At 31.5% G+C, this 24680-nt stretch overlaps 2 protein-coding genes, 1 long non-coding RNA gene and 1 pseudogene across 3 annotated transcripts; all 4 read right to left on the bottom strand.

Annotated features, from left to right (window-relative positions):
- Positions 1-1597: 1597 nt before the first annotated feature.
- LOC114723297 (cytochrome b561 and DOMON domain-containing protein At3g25290-like) lies at positions 1598-3481 on the bottom strand. The gene is made up of 3 exons (XM_028909490.1): positions 2855-3481; positions 2514-2768; positions 1598-1855 (listed from the first exon to the last, which is right to left on the bottom strand). The coding sequence occupies exons 1-3, from the start codon at positions 3479-3481 to the stop codon at positions 1598-1600; spliced, it is 1140 nt and encodes a 379-aa protein (XP_028765323.1).
- A 4797-nt stretch (positions 3482-8278) lies between these two features.
- LOC114723283 (uncharacterized) lies at positions 8279-8978 on the bottom strand. Its single transcript, XR_003738225.1, has 3 exons — positions 8781-8978; positions 8571-8638; positions 8279-8403 (listed from the first exon to the last, which is right to left on the bottom strand). It is a non-coding gene; the product is annotated as an uncharacterized LOC114723283 (long non-coding RNA).
- Positions 8979-9008: 30 nt separating this feature from the next.
- LOC114723296 (putative disease resistance protein RGA3) lies at positions 9009-12037 on the bottom strand. The gene is made up of 2 exons (XM_028909489.1): positions 9141-12037; positions 9009-9030 (listed from the first exon to the last, which is right to left on the bottom strand). The coding sequence occupies exons 1-2, from the start codon at positions 12035-12037 to the stop codon at positions 9009-9011; spliced, it is 2919 nt and encodes a 972-aa protein (XP_028765322.1).
- A 5942-nt stretch (positions 12038-17979) lies between these two features.
- LOC114723295 (cytochrome b561 and DOMON domain-containing protein At3g25290-like) lies at positions 17980-19875 on the bottom strand (annotated as a pseudogene).
- Between the last annotated feature and the right edge of the window lie 4805 nt (positions 19876-24680).

Here is a 24680-nt window from a genome sequence, read left to right as displayed (position 1 = left end):
TAGGGGGGAAAAACATACTTTAAGGAAGGTTACTAACTTAGCAAATGAGTATTTCTTCGATCAATAATGTAGTAAGGCTATTTATCTATTTTGGTAGATTAAGGGTGTTAAATAAATTATTTAGTTATAACATATGTGCTCTAATATTTCTAAAATAATTCCGTGTGACATTGGGTATATCACTTTATAAGTTGCATAAATTAATTTTAAAGAAATAATAAATGCAAGAAAAAATAATGAATTAAGATATTACATTTGATTAGGACCAAAGCTTGGCTACTATATTTACTACTATATTTAGAACAAAAGAACAATTCGACAGTAATTATGTGGAGTGAAAAAAATTGAATTAAAAAAATTTTACATTGGGAAGCGACTTTCATTCAAGCTAATAATGTTGGAATTTGATCCAATAATACTAAATATTATATATTACTTCTATAAGAGCTAATTTGATATTTAATTTGATCATAAATATAAAATCTTAATCTATTTTATCTTTCATATTTATCATTTTTTAAAAATAGTCTTTGTTGTGGTTACACATGTTAAAGGTTCTATCAAATAGTAAGTCTAGTTAGTACATATGATTAGTAAGAGTATTTAAAAAAAAATCTAAATAGTACAAATAATAACGTAGTAAATTTTCCTGCTCAATTAAGTAACAAACTCTTTTATTAAAAACATGAGGGAATATTATATATATTAAGGGGAAAAGGCGAATGACTACCAAGTGTAGGTTTAATTTTCACCCTAGATGCATCACTTGGCCCCTACTTAAAAGAGGCTTTTATATCTCATCAGAGCGTCTTAAATTATTGCCTGCTCCTGTCCGTCACACGGCATTTTTAGTGAATATCACTACGAACGTTTTGAACCTGCTGCATCAATTCCCTAATTTATATGACCCCATGTATAACACCACGCCGTTAAGTTAATAAATCACCAATGTCAATCTTGTTGATCTAATTTAAAACCCTACTTATTTAACATAAAAATAGTCAAACACTAAATTAAGTTAGTTATTTATAATAAATAGACGTTGTCGTCTTTTTTAAAATATTCTTATTAATTATGTGTATGGAAACTATATTTTGATAGAGACTCGTTAACATATGCAATCGTCATAAGAATTACTTACAGGCAAAATAGATAAATATTAGAGATTAAATAGATTGGGGTCATATTTTAAAACCAAATTAAATCTCCAACTATTTTCTACGTTAATGACTGGAAGTAGCATACATGAAGCATGCCCATGCCCGTTCAGAATCAGATCATAGAAATAAAGGATTAAGTACAACAATAAAAAACACACAGCACTTACTCTTCCCATTAAGTACTTCAAATATACACATACAAAAGCTATCTATCTACTATTTAATTTTCTGATTAAGTACCTAGTTAGCAAATTGAAAGTTTCAAGTATATTTCATCAATACACTCAAAAGAAATCCCTGGTGATGAGAAGCCAAGAATTGCAGAGAATATTGATGTAATAATTAATTACCCCAGATCATGAATTTCAAGCGTAAGTGTTTCTTTAAGAGGATATTGTTGTGAGGTGATCATGATGCATATATGAGATTATATTTAGTTAATTTTTGTTTTTGCGTTTTCTGATAAAGAAAATGATCCAAGTGATGACTTCCAGCAACAAGGCAATAACAGCCAAAGCTGCAATGGCTGCCACATAAGCAAGCTTCCATCTCCTGTTAGGGCTCAAGATGTTGAATCCTCCAAATATGTTAATGATCCCAAGGATGATGCTGATATATCCAACACTGTGATGATACATATTCCACCAAAATCTGTACTTGTGATCCTTGTTTGGTCTCAACAACAATGCAAATACCTGCAATTTTCCAAAATACACACAGAGGTTAAATATAAACAGAGAGATTAGAATATTTCTCTTGAATTAACCACATCATGCACTAACAACAATGCAAACTATAATAAGTTGTACTGTCCATAAATTATACTCCCTATGATCCTAGATTACACTATAAAATGAATATTATATTTAGAAAAGAATGAGTAAATAATATGGTTTATTTTCATTTTGTGCAATGCATGCATGCATAACAGTAATGGCTATGCTTTACGTTACTAAATGGAGTCGATCATATGGATAACACTATCTTCAATCCTTAATATAAGAACTAGTCGACTAATTTAAGTAGATTAAAGAAATTAGTTAAATTAGTTATTTGTAATAAATAAGTGTTGTCTTTCTTAAAGTATCTTACAAATCAAGTATATTGGCTAGAACTACTATTATTATAAAAATTATTTTAGAAAAAAATGAATAAATATAAGACACTTGAGGTCTTATATTTAGTACCAAAATAAAAGTTAAACAAGGTCTTATATTAAGAACTGAAAGTAGTAACATATTATTGTGTTCTATTCAGAACCATGTTATTATTTTTTATTCTAAATATAAGACCTAATTTGTATTATCAGAATTACTATTTACAAGTACAATAGCCAACATCCTCATTTGTTACCTGTAATGTGGCAAGGCAGAAAAGGGTAATTCCAATGTTGCGATGGCCAGAATACTGAATACCCTCAGATTCACTTCCAAGCTTAAGACCAATGGCCCATCCTGAAACTCCAATGGCGTATCCTGAAACTTGACAAAACACATGAAGGTAGAACCATGCTGAGTCTAATGACGGAAATGCCCTCATGTATCTCGCTATTATCACCCCCAATGGGAATAGAATCCCCCAGCTCACTGTATTCAGCACTCCATGAATCTGCCATATATTAATTAATTAATCACAATCAAATTATATTAATATATTCCGTAATTAATGTAAATCAGTGAAGCTTGATAATTTACATTCTTTTGCTTTGTTCTTGAATCATCCCCACCACTACTAAAACCCTGCCCAGACTTCAAGTTCAATACGCCCTTGGATTCTAGATTCACCGGAGCAAAGTTATGAGCGTCCGGTTCTCCGTCGGTGACTGAAGGTCCCACCTGCCACACCTGGTTCACTTTTTCTGCATTTTCCGGCAGCTTCACTGTGGCAAAAATGCTCACCGCGCCACCGGATGACTCCTCCGCCTTCAAGTCCCACACGTCAAATGATAGCTTTCCGGGAGCCACTGAACTGTAAGAGCTAATGTTATATGTCTTCACCGCCACTACGCCCTCCTTGTTTTTAAACGCCACCAGAGCTTGCGCTCCGGCCATGCCAGTCCCCGTTGGATTTATCGCCCACGACACCCACCCACCGAGTTTCGCGGGAGCTGCGACAAAGGCGACGGAAAGAGAAGAGTTGGAGGAATCATGGGTCCAATGGAGATAGGAGTTTAACACAGGAAGGTCAGCGCAATTGGAATAAACTTTACTATCGGTGAACTTCTGGGAAGTGCATGTGAGTGAAGTCGCCGGAGAAGGCAGCGACACCAAAAGTGAAAGACCCAAAAAGAGAGGAATAATTGAACGTGGCAGCAGAGACATAATCGTCGTCGTCGTCGTCGTCCAGAGAGAGATTAGAGACAACACAACGTGTGTTTTTTTTCCTCTGATATATTTATTTAAGGTCGAGATTAAACAAAAAGCGAAAGGCACGCCAATAAATCTGGGCAAATTAGTAAGTACTCTTAGAGAGCAACAAATGCGTTGGAAGAACGTAAAACTTTTCTGCTTGGAAAGGAAATCGGATTGAAACCTTTATCCAGATTTAGGCAATTTTCGGTTTACTTTTCTATTGTTGGTAAAGTGTCGTTTAATTTTGTTTGTTTTTTTTTGTTTTTCTTTTAATTAGTAGTTAATTACAACGCACCCCATAGTTCCATATGTGATATGATTGTTTCTAAAAGGAGAAAAACTTAGGTATGATATCTTTCCATATAACAGTGTTGCTGGATTTTTTATTAAAAATATAAATTTTAAAATCAAATGTTTATTATTTTTAATTCAATAAATATTAGAAGAACCCTGCCTGTTTAATATTTTTAAAATATAATTTTTCGGTATGCCGTATTATAAGCTTCGACCTTCTAGTATATTATCAGATTAAATTGAGGGTAATTGAGAGACTTGTTAGATTATTTTTGTCTCAACAAAAAAATGAAAATTTTTGTCTCAATATCATTGACGAGTATAGGGGAAATTATTTTTGCTTCTTGTAGCTGATTTCCTAAAAGGATTAAATTTATAATAGTTTTGTATATCTTTGTAAATGAAATTTTTAATTAAAATGTAATGATGATTCTAATGTTTTTCGATGATTCTACAATAAATATATATTGTAGACTCAGGTTAGGTCTCAATTTAAGGAATGAATTACATTTTTTTATAAATTATAAATAGCTCATTTTGCTTAAAAATTTTTATTTTATAGATAGATTATATAATGGAGCATAATACTCCTCTGGTCCTCTGGACAAAATATTTAACACTTCAATATCTTTTAATTTCAGCCTTTTGGCTGAGAACAAGGGTAAATAATGGGATATCTTTTCGGTTTCGGAAAAACTGAGTTCTCAAATTAGCATATTCTTTGATGTTATCATCAATATGAATATAGTAAAAATTAAAATGTAAAAAATTCAAAGTAAATTTTATTTAAGTTTGACTTTTAATCTTTTTTTATTTGATACGATTATAATTTTTATGTTTCAAGATAAAAATTATTTTATTCTATATTTTGTATTTTCAGAAATAAAAATATTCGAAGTAAAATAAATTATTGAAAATTGTACATTTAAATAACCCAAATTTTTTTAGGACTGAAATTTAAATGACTTAAAGATGAGGTAGCTGTTACCTATTATTCTTTTCAGTGCTTCTGCATTGTTTAAGAGTACATCTAATATGAACCCTTTAGTTCGCAGTTAGCACTTGTTAGAAGGTCACTTTAATTAAAGTCATTATTGAAAAAAGGCAACTGGTACCACCCAACGTGAATTAAAAATGAGTTAATAAAAACAAGAATAAAACTTTTAATCCTTCAAAGTTTGCTTTCATTATCAATATAATCTTCGAATTTTAATATTTATTAATCAAGTTTCTTAAATTTTATTACGTATCATGTTACTCCTAATTAATAGGGTTATTTTCCCTTCAAACCATAAGAACTAATTGTATATAATTATGCAGTTTCATGAATCAAATTGATAAATATTAGACATTAGGATTAAATTGATAATTGAAGTAAATCTAATACTACCTCTGGTCCTTAATATAAGACCTTTTTTTACTTTTATTTTGATTCTAAATATAAGACCCCAATCTACTTTGTCTCTCATATTTATATTTTTTTTCCTAAGGTAGTTCTTCTAATAATAATAGTTCTAGCCAATACGCTTGATTAACAAGGATATTTTAGGAAAAACAACACATATTTATTACAAATAACTAACTTAACTTATTTTCTTAATCTCTTAAAATTAGTCAACTAGTTTTTATAATTAGGACCGGATGTAGTAGATGAAAATTTTCATTACCGCTTAATAAAACATTCTTTTAAAGTCATCCATTTAATTTGCCATAAAACATAGTAGCCCAAGGACAATTCCGACAGGATCTGAATGTTAAATAGCATAATAAGAATTCTGGAGGGTCCTCATCCCCTGTTTTGAGTTTTGACAATAGGGTCGCCTTCTTGTTCTTGCTTTCTAGTTTGAAAAAAGTGTTCATAAAAATATTTGCTAACTACTACCGATTGCGTACTAAAAGTTGGTTGGGAGATTAAATTCCGTTATTTAGTTATAAATATAATATTTTAATTCATTCTGTTTTTTAGATTTGTAATTTTTTCAAAATATTCTTATTGATTATTGATTATGAAAGCTTCCTATCAAAAAATAATTCTAAATTATAATACATATGATTAAATAGGATAATTTAGAAAAATCAATGGACATTTAATATTTTTAAGTTAGTATTCAACTCTTATATTAAATATCAAAGTTAGTACATTTTAATGATATTATCATATTAAATATAAGATGCCAAATACTGTACATCTGATTTTATAAATCACATAATTTTTTCGCTAAGTCTTTCTTGGAATCTTGTCAAAATTATATTTTTTTTAATAAAATTACATATATTTTCTCAATTTTAAAAATATGCGCAAACCTCTTCTAAAAATTATGTGTAATTTCACAGAAACGTGTCGATAATTTTTTTTGGTATTTTCATAATGTTTTCCTAATTTAATAATGAATACCAAAAGCACTAAAAAAATACCTTTTTATTTAAAGGGATATATTGCTGCTTCTAACTGGAGAGGAAAATATAAGATAATTGATCTTACGTATTTCATTGTATTTAAAGGCTTCCCTTTTGGAAAAGTAGGATCACATGCATGGGGAACAAAAAGATTCAAAATCAGATTTAAGAATATTAAATTCATTGCGACATAAATTTTATTTGCAAAGAATCATTAATATAGTGAATGGCCCAGATTTTGTTTCCTCTCTAAATAGGGGATGATCCTCTTTGACCAAAAAAAAAAAAAGAAGAGGATGATCCTGTCCTTCCAAAAATTAATGCGATTGCATTATTATTTATTTAAATTGAATAAACGAAAAGAAATATCACATGAATTATACTGACATGCTAGCAAAAAAATAACATCACAAATTAAAAGGAAACCCGTGTTATGGTTGGGGGGGGGGGGACGCAGAAGCCAAAACTGCCGCATAAATCCAATTGCAATAAGGACAAAATTCAAATTTCCACGACAAACAATATTTTATTAAAATATAGAAAGCTTATATAGAGTGCATGCAATAGCAAAATTTAACCCGTTAAAAAGGAAAGAATTGATCATTGCTTTCTATAAGCCGTCCGCAGAACAAATTTCCTATTCTTCTTTATAACGTGACATTTGTTTTTCCTAAAGTTAGAAGATGATGATGATGCTTCCTTTTTTTCTTTTCTTTCTGAAAGTCTAGCCTGACATCAAACCCAAAAAAAGTTGTTCCATTTTAACTAATCAAATTGAAATATTTATGTTTATTTTTAAGAGTTAATAAAATTTTTGGTCTCTCATTTTAGTTTTGATCCTCTAGATTTTAAATAATAAGTTTTGATCCCTCAAAAGACAAAATAATCAAAGTTTTTATTGAATTATTAGAACTAATATTTTAAATAAAAAAATTTAAAAAACCAGAACTAAAATGAAGACAAATTGAAATAAAAAATGTATTAACTCTTATTTTTAAGTTACATGACAATTTCATATTTATTTCATGTATATAATATTTTTTTTATTTCTAGAAAAAAAATGTAGCGATAAAAATCATGAATCTTAAACACATGGGTCGCATGCCAACGGTCCCATCCCAAAAAGACAGGAAATTCGCCAATTCCCCACAGCCCATTCCCATTCACATCTCGAGAAACACAATCCGAACAAAAATGACAAAAATTTAACATGAAAAACCCTCTACTACCGGGGAAATGGGCTGTTTCCCATTAAATGTTCTTAGAAATAGTACACATTAAAAGAAAAAAGATCAAATATACCGCGTCAACACTCCAAAAATTACAATTAAATGTGGCTGTTTTTCATAATTCGAGATGAATTACAAACTCAATTTTATTTATTATGGGGATTCCACAACCTGAGTGATATTAATCTTCTCAATTCTTCTTTACCAAATACATGAAACTTGAGATTTGTTTTTTTTGGGGGAGGGGGGAACCAGCTGTTCATCCTGCAAAATAAATCACAAACATCAAAAAGTTCAAAATCTTTAGTTATGAATTTGGCATTTTATCTAAATATTCCCCACTAATTATAGGCCAATGGGAACTTAAGCATCTAGTGATTCTATTTAACTAATTCATAGCTCTAAAGAATTAACCTTATGCATATAATACGCTTTTCATGCCAAGCGTGTATATTATAGTTCAGTAACTAAGGAAGCATCTTCATGCACCATACAAATATTAACTACAAAAAAGATCAAGAGCGTGAGACCTGGACCTTATTCTCATCGTTCGGCTTCAATCTCCTGAAGTCCGCTGCATAATTTGTTGAGCCCAGTGAAGCTTTCATCTGAGGCCAGTGACTAAAATAAGCATTGAACAGAAAAACTAAAATATACAAGTATTGAAGCTTGAACGGCCAGCGATATAATTCATTGCAGTTGAGTTCAAATTCAGAACAGGAATTCAGTTTCCTTATCACATCCATCCGATTCTGAAATTGAGTAATTACCGAAAATCAATTAAGAATATGAAGACATGGTGATATAATTTGTAAACCAGTTTTGTTTTGCTAGATACTATTCTTCAAAATAGGATTTCATCGTAAGTATATGCATGTTATCTTTTTCATATTTCAACTCAATAAGAAAGCAGCTTACTTAAAATGCAGTAAACATAACTCACAGGATCAACCTGAACATAGCCATTTTGACCTGGAATTTTCGTAAAAACAGAGCAAATAAAACCAATCATCTTTGAATGTTTTCAAAGTTTTATAATCCATGTAGCTGGACAAAACTAGTTTGAAATTTATAGGGCGCACAAGTTATTTAGTTGGCGAATACTATAGTAATAATCAATTTAAGCAGCAGTAGAGTACCTCGTCTTAAACTTTCAGTGAGCAGAGCATGCTCTGCGAGGCCTTCTTCTCTTGGAAAAAAAGGTTACCTGCAAGGAAAGGTTAATTAGTAAGGGGAGTGGAGTTTATCAACTTGGAAGCATTTTAGTAAGGAATTCTTATATGAAGGTGAAAACAAATGGGAGAGTATTTTTTTTTTTAATAAAGTAGTTATAGATATAATGAGCATACCTTTAGATGTATGCAATGGAGATTTAGATTCGAAAGCCATCGATCAATATATTTGGGATGTGAGCAATTTTTAGCCACTCTGCTCCTGTTTCTCTCTTGCATTTGTCCTCTAGAAGTGGAGCTCCAAAGAGTTCTAGTGTTTGTAAAGTAGAGAGGCGAGACATTTCTGCTGGAAATAACTCCAAGTTTTTACAAATCCAAATGGTGATAATGCGCAGTGACTGGAGATCACAAATCCACTCGGGTAAAGCTGTGAGTTGATCACAATGAAAAAAATTGATTTTTTGGAGAGAACGTAGGCAACAAAGGTCTTGGCACTGTATGTTATAATCCTCATCACTAAGGTGGAAAATAGTCAACCTCTCGAGTGTAGCGGATAGATTCCGCATATGAAGAAATGGTTTCTCCGAAAATCCATCAATAGAGAGATGTTTAAGAGAGGAGAGATTTTGCATACATTCCTCTGGTAATGCTTCCATTTCTATCCTTCTAATGTCAAGAGACTTGAGCATGGAAAGAGATGGAGTCATATCATGTGATGTTGACGGCCCAATTGTGCCCACACTTAATGTGTCTACCAATGGCTTCATGCTAGAGTTGAATAACCCCAAATCCCTCACGAGATTTGGAAAAGCAGGCATGCATCTTAAGTTTGGGCAGTTACAAATTTCCAATGCTGAAAGATGTGAAAATGGAGGCAGTGAATCATGCCACTCATTATTTCTTGTATTTTGGCCATTTGCCTCCCTTTGCCATCCCTTTAAACTTCCACAAGAGTAAATTTCTAATTTCTCCAAAGATGGGAAGAAGTTGGCTGATGAGGAACATCCTTTATATTCTATATGCTCCAATTTATCCATCCCGTCTATGTGAAGAGTCTTGAGAGAAACAAAGCCTTCCAACGCTGGCAAGTATTGACAATTTTTGACGTTCAAAAACGTTAATTGAACAAGATTTGCACATGACAAGAGCCAATCAGATAGGCATGCCCCCGGGTATCGGTTTATTTCTAGTGTCTTCAAATTTTGATGAGGGTGAAGATTTTCTAGTAACTGCATGGCATCACTTTTTTCCATCTTGCGATCGTCTCCCCAATCCAGGGACAAGGAAATGAGGTTTTTCTTTGTTTTCAAATTAATATTTTTGGACTCCTCCTCTACATCCCTTACTGAATCAAGTTTGTTGATGGCTAATCTACCTTTGAGGTCAACATCTTTCAATTCATTCAATTTGGCTTTCTTTGTCTCCTTATCACCATTACCCACTATGAAATATGACAACCTCTGCATACAAGTCATTTTGCCCAACCCCATAGGCATTCCATCATCAAAGGCCTTGCAACCTCCTATATCAAGCCGGCGCAACTTTACAAACTTTGTGATAATATCTCCAGGAAATTTCAAACGATGACAGTTGGTCAATCTTAATGTTTGCAAATTGACTAATTTACTTATACTCTTGGGCAAACTAGTCAATTCATCACAATAAGAGAGATTAAGATGCCTCAAATGGATCATTTTACCTATTGATTTAGGCAAATATCTCATCATAGAGTATGACAAATCTAGACTTCGTAAGCGTTTGAACACAAATAAATCGGGTAGATCTCTTCTATATTCTTTCTTCATTTCATGAAACGTTCTCAATCTACCTAGATCCGGCATATTTAGTGAACGATTGGTGTTATATTTTTCAAAAGAAGCATGTATAGGACACATTGCACCATTTTTTCCTCCCTCAACGTATAGGTCAGAGCTAGCAACTGATTGGGACAAGTCATGCATCAAATCATGCATTTTAAAATACGTTATTTCTCCTGATTCATCAATCTTAACATCTTGCAAGAATGACTTCATCAATAAAACATGAACGTACTCTTCACCCACGTCTTCTAGACATTGTTCCTCGTCTTTGTTTTCAAGGAAGCCTTGTGCCATCCACATATCAATCAATTCAGCCTTATCATATTCCCAATCTTTTGGATATATAGAACAATAAGCAAAACACTGTTTTAATTCAATTGCCAGACTGTCATAACTCAACTTTAAAATTGGCATAATTGAATTATTATCATCACGTAGCTTCCAAAAGTTACCTTTCAACAGATCTTCCCATTCACTTTCCCGCGATTTTGAGCGCAACAAACTTCCCATCACTCTTATTGCCAGTGGAACGCCCTTACATTTTGCTGCAATTTTTTGGCCAATAGACTCCAAATTTTGGGTCATTATTTTATCATCGTCAAATGCCAACCTTTTCAACAGAGTCCAAGACTGGTCATTGTTCAATCCTTCCAAATGATATGGCGTTTTTATACCCATTCTATTGACTACCGCTTGATCACGTGTAGTCAACAAAATCTTACTACCCTTAACACCACACATCAAAATCTTCTTCAACTCTTCCCACTCTCTGGGAAAATCATCCCAAATATCATCTAAAACTAGCAAAAAATTTTGGCCATCTAAATGTGATTTAAGCTTATTTTGAAGCAATTCTAGTCCTTGATTATCTTTTTGTTCTTTTTTAAGTAATGATTCTAGCATCAGCTTAACAAGCACTTTTACATCAGAGCCTTGAGAAACACACACCCACATTCGCTTGTGGAAAGAACGCTCCACGTCAGCACCGTTGTACACCAACTGGGCAAGAGCAGTTTTACCCAAACCCCCAATGCCGACAATAGCAACCAAAGAAACATTTTGATGGCTATTATCATCATTCAACAACAAATCAATTATGTCCTTCTTGTTTACCTCCCTACCAACCATATCCTCTTGGAGCACAAAAGAACTAGTTTCCCTCCAGTTCCTCTTTTCATGCTTCGTTTCAACAACTCTTCGATCTAAATTCAGCTCCGACATTCCTTTATTAACAGCATTAAATTGCTCTTTAATGCTTCTAATCTTGGGAGCAATTTTGGAGCGAAAAGCGATTGGATTGGAGGATGAGAAGAAGTCACGTACCTTTCCTTTTGCATCCCTCTTGCGCAGCAAATGTTGAGTGTGGATCTCATCGAGCAAGTCATCTGCATCGTAAAGCACTTGCTTGAGGTCCCTGATCCAGAGCTGGACGAGTTGTTCATTCTGCTGCTTCTGGTCAGCATCGGCAAGCGCAGCTTTGATGCGTTCAACAGTTTTCTTGAGCCATTCAGTGTCCCTTTTGACCCCATAAATGGAAGCAATCTCTCTGAAGGCTGCAGAAGCCAACGTGTTGATGAGACTTGTGGCCACTCCATATGGTACTTGTTCCGCCATCCTTCCTCCGATACACAAATCAAAGGGAGACTCTCTCTGGTGTTCGATGATTAGAAACAAGTTGAGGAGAAAGTGCAGGAGAAGAGAAGACTTAAAAGCACTCAATTAAGTCTACCATATGATATTTAACTTATTGACAGGGAAATGACCATGGCAAATTGTTTTGGTGTCCCCACTGCACTGATTCATTGTCTCCCACTAAGGAAGAGGAAGTTTCCTGGAAATTGCCTATACGCGTAGCATCCATCAACTTTAAAAAAGTTTCGCGGAAACTTTCCAATAATTTCTCCCCTGTGGTGGCCCACGCGGTAAGGTTCAGAGAAACCAACGTCGTCTTGCTCTGTGAGAGAGAGGGTGAGGTGTGAATCACAGAGATGGATCTAAGCATAGAGAAAGTCCATGGTATTTATGCTATCCAGTTTTTATTGAGATTTTATTAATAATTACATTTTTGGCTTATTCATGATTTTCTCTTTTATTCTGTTGGCTGTGGTTAACAAGGAAGATTTGATCAGATTGAACTTTGAAGTCTTTAACACGTCGTTCAATCAAAAAGAACTTTCTTAATCTAATGATAAAATCAACTTTAAAAAGTTTCGTGGAAACCTTGCAACAATTTCTCCCTTGTGGCGGACCATGCAGTAAGGTTCAGAGAAACCAACACGGTGTTGCTGAGAGAGAGATGTGTATCACAGAGATGGGGCTAAACATAGAGAAAGTCCATGGTGTTTGTGCTATCCAGTTTTTATTGAGATTTTTTTTTTGGACAATTACATTTCCGTTTTCGGAGTTTATAGTGATGATTCTCAGCCCACCTTTTGTCAATTGTACGCCTAGAAATCATATCTTGTTCCTTCTCTAGTTTCATCATCAAGAGTATCCATGTGCGCTCACAGGGCCAATATCTCCATTTTTTGACCGCTCAGAAGCCTCTTGTGTCGCTTATTTATCAGCATCTACAAGCAAAGCCCAAGGGAGTTTGGGTCTAGTAAAAAGCTAATTTCTCAATAGTAAATCAAAATTCATATTCTTATCAATGGAATTGGGCAAAACGGAATAAGCTAATTCTTGAATCAATATTCAAATCCTCATTAGGAGATGTGTCCATATTTAGTATTTGACAATGTCTCCGATAGCATTACCTCCAATAGGAGAATACTTATGTATTAGCCAAAAAAAAATTCAAATTCTTATTAGGAAAAATTACGACATTTAATACCACATAGTACCTCGATCAAGATTGCTTCTAATATAAAAATACATGTGTTTAAAAAAAACTAGAAGCAAAGCCAAGCTGCTTTTGTTTTCAAATCATTATTATATTATATTGTTCCTTTTATCGCATCTTTCTATTTCTTCTATCATTATTAAAACGTTACACATTTAAAATTCTTTCAGTAGCATATGTTTCCTTACTTTGTCCCCCAGTCTGACAGCTCACACGTCTTTGATTCTCTCTTTTATTCTGTTGGCTGTGAACAAGGACGATTTGATCAGATTGAACTTTAAAGTCTTTGATTCGTGGTTCAATCAAAAAGGAACTTTCTTAATCTAACGACAAAATCATATAAAAAAAAATCAAATAAATAGTTCTACCTCTATTTAATTCAATTGGCTAATTTGTCTCACTTATAAATTAATATATAATCTAATAATATATAAATATTTTTAAAGTCATATAATACATGTTATAATTAACTAATTTAAGAATTTTTTAAAATTTTTTAAATTAGTTAAATAAGTTTTATATTAACAAATAGAAATAGTATTTTGTTTTATACATGTATGGCGTGGTTCTTTTAAAAGGAGAGAAAAGGGCGTAAAACGTGTCAACGTCTGTAAATAAAGCAGTATTACTTTGTGGGGTGCGGTCCAATTTGCAAGGGCCACATCATTTCATAAATCCTTTGGAGGTTTCCCCGAAACAGAAAGAGAGGGACACTTTTTTTTGGGGCGGGGTACACGGAAAAAAAAGGACATATTAGTTTAAGAAAAAATAGTAAAAAAACAACCTTCGAAATAAAAAAATTATAAATAAAAATTTGTGATAATATTAATATGAGTTTTAATAATAATTTCTATAAATTAGTCTCTGTCTACGTAAAGAAAGGGACACCAAAGAAGGGGACACGTTAGTTTGAAGATAGGACATATAATATAATGCGGATTCCTTTAATCCAATGTGACGCTTTTTGGGGGGAAAAAAACGAGGACCATTTTTGTAATCATGATTACATCACTGTGATGTCACACCCATGATAGATTAAAAAGTAAAATACTCTGACTGTCCTTCTATTTTGTCTTAATTACACATTACACAGATCTTTCTTTTATTTTGATAACATATATTTTAGCCCAAACTATTAATACAGTTAAAAAATATTCTGAAAAGATTCTTTACATACATTTTTTAATTAAAAAATATTAGAATAAACCTTGTTTCTTACTTTACCCCTCATTATATTAAATATGTAGTTTATCTTTTAATATTAATATTTATTAATAATCTATTTGATATTTTACCAAATTTAATAAATTAAGACATAACTTTATAATTTTATTGAAAATATATATATACAATTACAAAACATTTTTTACTAATATATATTTAAAAAATTACATCACAAGTAAATTTAAACAAATAAAACAACTGTAAAATAAAAATTTGTATTTATAAAATTAATAAAATTTATAATATGGTAAACAATTCAGTAGTATAACAAAAAATATTAAAATATTTATTAAAATTATTTTTAATTTCAAATAAAGATGTATAATATGTCATTAAATGATAATTATTAAGTAATATTTGTATTAAGAAGAGATAATTTAGTCAAAATAATGGGTCAATCCTATGATTTAATGGTTAACTAACGGATGAGTGGATGTGAGTTGAATCTCAAGACTGGAAAAGAGCTTTGTATAATATATATTTTGATTTTAAAAAAGATCCATAGAAGTTTCCAAAATAAAAAGAAGGTATCTGTGATTCAGGTTAAAGAGAGGGGAGGTTTATATATTTTACTTTAGATTAAAGATACCATATAACATTTCAAAAAGAGGAAAAAAATTAATCTCCTATTCAAAAATGTTATTGATGAAAGGGACTTAAATCAAAATATTATTATTTTGTATATACAAATATTGTACATTACCAAGCACCTTTAATGCATAAAAATTTGTCAGATTCTTTCCATCAATAAAATTTTCAATAGGAATTTTTTCCCAATTTTGCTTTAAAAGATTTCATGTATGTCGGGAAATAAATTAAACAGAAACGGCTTACAAAATAATGATACTCTATTTTTGAATCATTAATATAATAATTTGAAAAAAATATGATATAAAATGATGTAATAAGAAATTGATTAAAAAAAGATAGAGTAATAAATATGTAGAAAATGAAATTAATTTTTATATTTTTATTTTTGTCATTTTTTTGTGATCCCCTCTCTTATTATATGTTTCAACATTATTGTAGAGAAAGTATTTGCCACATAAAAAGATAATTACACAAAGTTCATGTCATGTCATCCAAAAAAATAAAATATGGCATTTTTATTCAAATTAAAATTACTTTGGGTAAAGAGAGTGTAAGAAATGTAAAATGCTATAAGACTATTGCAATATTTTTTATCCATTAAAATGCATGGAATGGAAACATGCCATGGAATCCAACAAAATGAAAATGGTGATTGGTATGAGGGAGAAGCATTCGCCTTCATCCGTGCATTCCTTCTGGAAAATTAACAAATTAAATCCCAAAACTTATTCCAACAATCTCTTTAAGGATTTTTTTAGGGGAAAAAACATACTTTCAGGAGGGTTACTAACTTAGCAAATGAGTATTTCTTCGATCAATAATGTAGTCAGGCTATTGATCTATTTTGGTAGATTAAGGGTGTTAAATAAACTATTTTTTTATACACGTTAAGTAAATTATTTAGTCATATTTCTAAAATAATTCCGTGTGACATTGGGTATATCAGTTTATGTGTTGCATAAATTAATTTTAAAGAAATAATAAATGCAAGAAAAAATAATGAATTAAGATATTACATTTGATTAGGACCAAAACTCGGCTACTATATTTAGAACAAAAGAACAATTCGACAGTAATTATGTGGAGTCAAAAAAAATTGAATTAAAAAAATCTTACATTAGGAAGCGACTTTCATTCAAGCTAATAATGATAGAATTTGATCCAATAATACTAAATATTATATATTATTTCTTGTTCTTAATATAAGATCTAATTTGATATTTAATTTTGTCATAAATATAAGATCTCAATTTATTTTTTCTCTTATATTTATCTTTTTTTTCAAAAGCAGCCTTTGCTGTAACTGCACATATTAGAAGTTCCATCAAATGGTAGTTCTAATTAGCACACATGATTAGTAAGAGTATTTTAAAAAGGATAATACCTAATTAGTACAAATAATAACTTGATAAATCTTCTTAAGGTGTGTTTGGATGAAACCAAACCGTGGTTTGAAAAAGTGATTCTGGAGAATAGATTCTGGGAAGAATAGATTCTGGAAAGAATAAATGTTATGAAAAAGTGATTTTGAGAAGTGAGAGTGTTTGGATAGTTGTTATCAGAAACACTTTTTATATATACAAATTACTAAAAAAAAGACATAAGTTAATATGATAATTACAGAAAAAATAGATTTTATGATATATTTTAATTTGAAGGAATAAAATTGTTAATAATATATTTTTTATTAACATAATTAATAATACATAAGATAATATAATTAATAAATAATTAATATGTATATATATTTTTAAAATATAAGATTAAATATGTTTATAAAAAAAAATATACATATCCTATAAGCTATCACACTCTCCCTTTTTTCTCCAAAAGCAAAAAATTTCTGCTTTTTCCAAAACCATAGTTTTGATCTAAAACCACGGTTTGTCCAAAACCAGTGGGTGTTTGGGTGACTTATCACCCAAACCATGGTTTGGGATGTCACCCAAACGGGGCCTAATAGTTTACTTAAATTAAGTAACTAAAAAGCAATGAGGTAGATTAAGGGCCCTGGTCAAAAGGTGAATGACTACAAACTGTAGGTTTTAATTTTCACCCTCCTCCTGAGTCCTAACGGACCCTAGATACATTTTTAACCAGAACCCTAGGTACATCACTTGGCCCCTACTCAAAAGAGGCTTTTATATCTCACCAAAGCATCTTAAATTATTGCCTACTCCTGTCGGTCACAGAGTATCATTAGTGAATATCACTACGAACGTTTTGGACGTGCGGGATGAATTCCCTAATTTATATTATTTCAGTTTGAGTTGGACCCCATATTACCACGCCATTAAGTTAAATTAAAAAGTTATTTAAATTAGTTATTTATAATAAATAGACGTTGTCGTCTTTTTTAAAATACTCCTGTTAATCATGGCATGGAAACTACATTTTGATAGAGACTCGTTAACATGTGCAATCACTATAAGAATTACTTAGGGGTAACATGAATAAATATTGGAGATAAAATATATTAAGATTATATTTTAAAAACAAATCAAATCTTAAACTAGCTTTCATCCTAAGGACTGGAAGTAGCATGCATGAAGCATGCCCATGCCCGTTCAGAATTAGATCATAGAAATAAAAGATTAGATCTGTAAATTACAATAATTAAAAGCAGACAACACTTACTCTTCCCATTAAGTACTTCAAATACACACACACAAGAGCTATCTATCAAGTATTTTGCTGATTAAATACCTAGCTAACAAATTGAAAGTTTCAAGTATATTTCAATACACTCAAAAGAAATCCCTGATGATGAGAAGCCAAGAATTGCAGAGAATATCGATGTAATAATTAATTACCCCATATCATGAATATTAAGCATAAGTGTTTCTTAAGAGGATATTGTTGTGAGGTGATCATGATGCATATATGAGATTATATTTAGTTAATTTTTGTTTCTACGTTTTCTGATAAAGAAAATGATCCAAGTGAAGACTTCCAGCAACAAGGCAATAACAGCCAAAGCTGCAATGGCTGCCACATAAGCAAGCTTCCATCTCCTGTTAGGGCTCAAGATGTTGAGTCCTCCAAATATGTTAATGATCCCAAGGATGATGGTGATATATCCAACACTGTGATGATACATATTCCACCAAAATCTATACTTGTGATTCTTGTTTGGTCTCAACAACAATGCAAATACCTGCCATTTTCCAAAATACACACAGACGTTAAATATATACAGAGAGATTATAATATTTCTCTTGAATTAACCACATCATGCACTAACAACAATGCAAACTATAATAAGCTGTACTCTCCATAAATTATACTCCCTCTGATCCTAAATTACACTATAAAATGAATATTATATTTAGAAACGAATGAGTAAATAATATAGTTTATTTTCATTTCATGCAATGCATGCATGCATAACAGTAATGGCTATGCTTTACGTTACTAAACAGAGTCGGTCATATGGATAATATTATCTTTGATCCTTAATATAAGAACTAGTCGACTGATTTGAGTAAATTAAAAAAATTAGTTAAATTATTTATTTATAATAAATAAGTGTTGTCTTTGTTAAAGTATCTTATAAATCAAGTGTATTGACTAGAACTATTATTATTATAAGAATTATTTTAGAAAAAAATGAATAAATATAAGACACAAAATAAATTGAGGTCTTATATTTCGTACAAAATAAAAGTTAAAGAAGGTTTTATATTAAGAACCGAAAGTAATAACATATTATTGTGCTCTATTCAGAACCATGTTATTATTTTTTATTCTAAATAAATATAAGACCTAATTTGTATCATGAGAATTACTATTTACAAGTACAATAGCCAACATCCTCATTTGTTACCTGTAATGTGGCGAGGCAGAAAAGGGTAATTCCAATGTTGCGATGGCCAGAATACTGAACGCCCTTAGATTCACTTCCAAGCTTAAGACCAATGGCCCATCCTGAAACTCCAATGGCGTATCCTGAAAATTGACAGAACACATGAAGGTAGAACCATGCTGGGTCTAATGACGGAAATGCCCTCATGTATCTCGCTATTATCACCCCCACTGGGAACAGAATCCCCCAACTCACTGCATTCAGCACTCCATGAATCTGCCATATATTAATAATTAATTAATCACAATCAAATTATATTAATCTATTCCGTAATTAATGTAAAACAGTGAAGCTTGATAATTTACATCTTTTGCTTTGTTCTTGAATCATCCCCACCACTGCTTAAAACCCTGCCCAGACTTCAAGTTCAATACGCCCTGGATTCCAGATTCGCCGGAGCAAAGTTATGAGCGTTCGGTTCTCCGTCGGTGACCGAAGGTCCCACCTGCCACACCTGGTTCACTTTTTCTGCATTTTCCGGCAGCTTCACGTGGCAAAAATGCTCACCGCGCCACCAGATGACTCCTCCGCCTTCAAGTCCCACACGTCAAATGAAAGCTTCCCAGGAACCACTGAACTGTAAGAGCTAATGTTATATGTCTTCACCATCACTACGCCCTCCTCGTGTTTAAACGCCACCAGAGCTTGCGCTCCGGCCATGCCAGTCCCCGTCGGGTTTATCGCCCAGGACACCCACCCACCGGGTTTCGCCGGAGCTGCGACAAAGGCGACGGAAAGAGAAGAGTTGGAGGAATCATGGGTCCAATGGAGAAAGGAGTTTAACACAGGAAGGTCAGCGCAATTGGAATAAACTTTATTATCGGTGAACTTCTGGGAAGTGCATGTGAGTGAAGTCGCCGGAGAAGGCAGCGACACCAAAAGTGAAAGACCCAAAAAGAGAGGAATAATTGAACGTGGCAGCAGAGACATAATCGTCGTCGTCGTCCAGAGAGAGATTAGAGACAAGACAACGCGGGTGCGTCCGTGTTCGTGTGTGTGTTTTTTTCTTCTCTGATATATTTATTTGAGGCCGAGATTAAACAAAAAGCGAAAGGCACGCCAATAAATCTGGGCAAATTAGGAAGTATTGTTAGAGAGCAACAAATGTGTTGGAAGAACGTAAAACTTTTCTGCTTGGAAAGGAAATCGAACTAAACTTTTCTCCAGATTTAGGCAATTTTCGGTTTACTTTTCTATTGTTGGTAATTAAAGTGTCGTTTAATTTTGTCTGTTTTTTGGTTTTACTTTTAATAGTTAATTACAACGCACTCCATAGTTCCATATGTGATATGATTGTTTCTAAAAGAAGAAAAACTTAGGTATGATATCTTTACATATAACAGTGTTGCTGGATTTTTTTATTAAAAATATAAATTTTAGAATCAAATTTTTATTATTTTTAATTCAATAAAAATTAGAAGAACCCTGCCTGTTTAATATTTTTAAAATATAATTTTTCGGTATGCGGTATTATAAGCTTCGACCTTCTAGTATATTATCAGATTAAATTGAGGGTAATTGAGAGACTTGTTAGATTATTTTTGTCTCAACAAAAAAATGAAAATTTTTGTCTCAATATCATTGACGAGTATAGGGGAAATTATTTTGGTTCTGTAGCTGATTTCCTAAAAGGATTAAATTTATATATAGTTTTGTATATCTTTGTAAATGAAATTTTAATTAAAATGTAATGATGATTCTAATGTTTTTCGATGATTCTACAATAAATATATATTGTAGACTCAGGTTAGGTCTCAATTTAAGGAATGAATTACATTTTTTTATAAATTATAAATAGCTCATTTGCTTAAAAACTTTTATTTTATATATAGATTAGATAATGGAGCATAATGCTCCTCTGGACAAATATTTAACACTTCACTATCTTTTAATTTCAGCCTTTTGGCTGAGAACAAGGGTAAATAGTGGGATATCTTTTCGGTTTCGGAAAAGCTGAGTTCTCAAATTAGCATATTCTTTGATGCTAGCATCAATATTAATATAATAAAAATTAAAATGTTAAAACTTCAAAGTAAATTTTATCTAAGTTTGACTTTTAATCTTTTTTTATTTGATACGATTATAATTTTTATGTTTCAAGATAAAAATTATTTTATTCTATATTTTGTATTTTCAGAAATAAAAGTATTCAAGTAAAATAAATTATTGAAAATTGTACATTTAAATAACCCAATTTTTTTAGGACTGAAATTTAAATGACTTAAGGATGAGGTAGCTCTTACCTATTATTCTTTTCAGTGCTTCTGCATTGTTTAAGAGTACGTCTAATATGAACCCTTTAGTTCGCAGTTAGCACTTGTTAGAAGTTCACTTTAATTAAAGTCATTATTGAAAAAGGCAACTGGTACCACCCAACGTGAATTAAAAATGAGTTAATAAAAACAAGAATAAAACTTTTAATCCTTCAAAGTTTGCTTTGAGTATCAATATAATCTTCGAATTTTAATATTTATTAATCAAGTTTCTTAAATTTTATTAAGTAGCATGTTACTCCTAATTAATAGGGTTATTTTCCATTCAAACCGTAAGAATTAATTGTATATAATTATGCAGTTTCATGAATCAAATTGATAAATATTAGATGTTAGGATTAAATTGATAATTGAAGCAAATCTAATACTACCTCCGGTCCTTAATATAAGACCTTATTTGACTTTTATTTTGGTTTTAAATATAAGATCTCAATCCACTTTGTCTCTCATATTTATATATTTTTTCTCAAGGTAGTCTTTCTAATAATAATAGTTCTAGCTAATACGCTTGATTAGTAAGAATATTTTAAGAAAGATAACACATATTTATTACAAATAACTAAGTTAACTTATTTCCTTAATCTTTTCAAATTAGTCAACTAGCTTTTATAATTAGGACCAGAGGTAGTAGATTAAACTTTTCATTACCGCCTAATAAAACATTCTTTTAAAGTCATCCATTTAATTTGCCATAAAACATGGCAGCCAAAGGACAATTCCGATTGGATCTCACTGTTAAATGGCATAATAAGAATTCTGGAGTGTCCTCATCCCCTGTTTTGGGTTTTGACAACAGGGTCGCCTTCTTGTTCTTGCTTTCTAGTTTGAAAAAAGTGTTCATAAAAATATTTGCTAACTGCTACCGATTGAGTACTAAGAGTTGGTTGGGAGATTAAATTCCGTTATTTAGTTATAAATATAATATTTTAATTCATTCTGTTTTTTAAATTTGTAATTTTTTTCAAAATATTTTTATTGATTATTGATTATGAAAGCTTCGTATCAAAAAATAATTCTAAATTCTAATACATATAATTAAATATGATAATTTAGAAAAATCAACAGACATTTAATATTTTTAAGTTAGTATTCAACTCTATATTCAACTCTTATCAAAGTTATTGCATTTTAATGATATTATCATATTAAAGATAAGATGCCAAACACTGTACATCTGATTTTATAAATCACATAATTTTTTCGCTAAATCTTTCTGGAATCTTGTCAAAATTATATTTTTAAAGAAAATTACATATATTTTCTCAATTTTAAAAATATGCGCAAACCTCTTCTAAAAATTATGTGTAATTTCACAGAAACGTGTCGATAATTTTTTTTGGGGTATTTTCATAATGTTTTCCTAATTTAATAATGAATATCAAAAGCACTAAAAAATACCTTTTTATTTAAAGGGATATATTGCTGCTTCTCACTGGAGAGGAAAATATAAGATAATTGATCTTACGTATTTTATTGTATTTAAAGGCTTCCCTTTTGGAAAAGCAGGATCACATGCATGGGGAACAAAAAGATTCAAAATCAGATTTAAGACTATTAAATTCATTGCGACATAAATTTTATTTGCAAAGAATCATTAATATAAAAAATCGATTTCAAAGGTGTTGTGTTTAAGTCTCTCTCCTGGTGAGAGCTTTTCTCTCTCCCAATGAGAGTTTGTTACGGCAGTTATCTTGCCGATTGTGACTAGTGAGCTCCACCGCCCACTGCGACGGAGGAAGAAAGAGTGCTTTGGGTTTCTGTACACCGCAGTAACTCAGAGAGGCGAGGATTTACAATGGAAGAAGTTTCGAAAGAAGGAGGAAACGGCCAGAGAGGAGGACTGGAGGTGAATCTGGTGTGGAAGAAAAAGGAGCAGAAGAAATTTTAAGAATATTGTTTGGAAAAGTGGGATCACATGCATCCCAAAGATTCAAAATCAGATTTAAGAATATTAAGTTCATTGCGACATAAATTTTATTTGCAAAGAATCATTAATATAGTGAATGGCCCAGAGTACATGCAATAGCAAAATTTAACCCATTAAAAAGGAAAGAAGTAATCATTGCTTTCTATAAGCCGCCCGAAGAACGAATTTCTTATTCTCTTTTATAAGATGGCATTTGTTTTTCCTAAAGTTAGAAGACGATCATGATGCTTCCTTTTATCTTTTCTTATAAAGTAATGTTCTGAAAGTCTAGCCTGACATCAAACCCAAAAAAAATTGTTCCATTTTAACTAATCAAAATGAAATATTTATGATTATTTTTTAGAGTTAATATAATTTTTGGTTCCTCATTTTGTGTTTGGTCCTCTAAATTTTAAATAATAAATTTTGATCTATCAAAAAGCAAAATAATCCAAGTTTTTATTGAATTATTGGAAGTAATATTTTAAATGAAAAAATTTTAAAAACCAGAACTAAAATGAAGATAAATCAGAATAAAAAATGTATTAACTCTTATTTTTAAGTCACATGACAATTTCATATTTATTTCATGCAGATAATATTATTATTTTTTTATTTCTGGAAAAAAAATGCACCGATAAAAATCATGAATCTCAAACACATGGATCGCATGCCAACGGTCGCATCCCAAAAGGGCAGCAAATTCGCCAATTACCCTCAGCCCATTTCCATCCACATCTCGAGAAACGCAATCCGAACAAAAATGACAACAAATTTAATATGAAAAACCCTCTAATACCAGGGAAAAAACCATGGGATCAATTCCGAAAAATTCCACTGTATCAAAAATCATTAAATGTTCTTAGAAATAGTACACATTAAAAGAAAAAAGGATCAAATATAGCCTGTCAACACTCCATAAATTACAATTAAATGTGGCTGTTTTTCTTAATTCGAGATGAATTACAAACTCAATTTTATTTATTATGGGGACTCCACAGCTTGAGTGATACTAATCTTCTCAATTCTCCTTTACCAAATATATGAAACTTGAGATTTGGGGAGGAAAAAAAACCAGCTGTTCTTCCTGCAAAATAAATCACAAACATCAAAAAGTTCAAAATTGTTAGTTATGAATTTGGCATTTTATCTAAATATTCCCCACTAATTATAGGCAAATAGGAACTTAAGCATCTAGTGATTCTATTTACCTAATTCATAGCTCTAAAGAATTACCCTCATGCATATAATACCCTTTTCATGCCAAGCGTGTATATTATAGTTCAGTAACTAAGGAAGCATCTTCATGCACCATACAAATATTAACTACAAAAAAGATCAAGAGCGTGAGACCTGGACCTTATTCTCATCCGTTGGCTTCAATCTCCTGAAAGCAGATTGTTTTCTCTGCTATGAATATATTGAGAAAGGGATCTATTAGATTTGAAGTCCGCTGCATAATTTGTTGAGCCCAGTGAAGCTTTCTCGCATTTGAGGCCAGCGACTAAAATAAGCATTGAACAGACAAACTAAAATATACAAGTATTGAAGCTTGA

Source organism: Neltuma alba, unplaced genomic scaffold (assembly GCF_004799145.2).
Source record: "Neltuma alba isolate B1F8T4 unplaced genomic scaffold, ASM479914v2 tig00012131_pilon, whole genome shotgun sequence".
Lineage (NCBI taxonomy): Eukaryota > Viridiplantae > Streptophyta > Magnoliopsida > Fabales > Fabaceae > Neltuma > Neltuma alba.
Note: the sequence above shows the minus strand (reverse complement) of the source record. Positions and strands in the feature narration are given on the sequence as shown.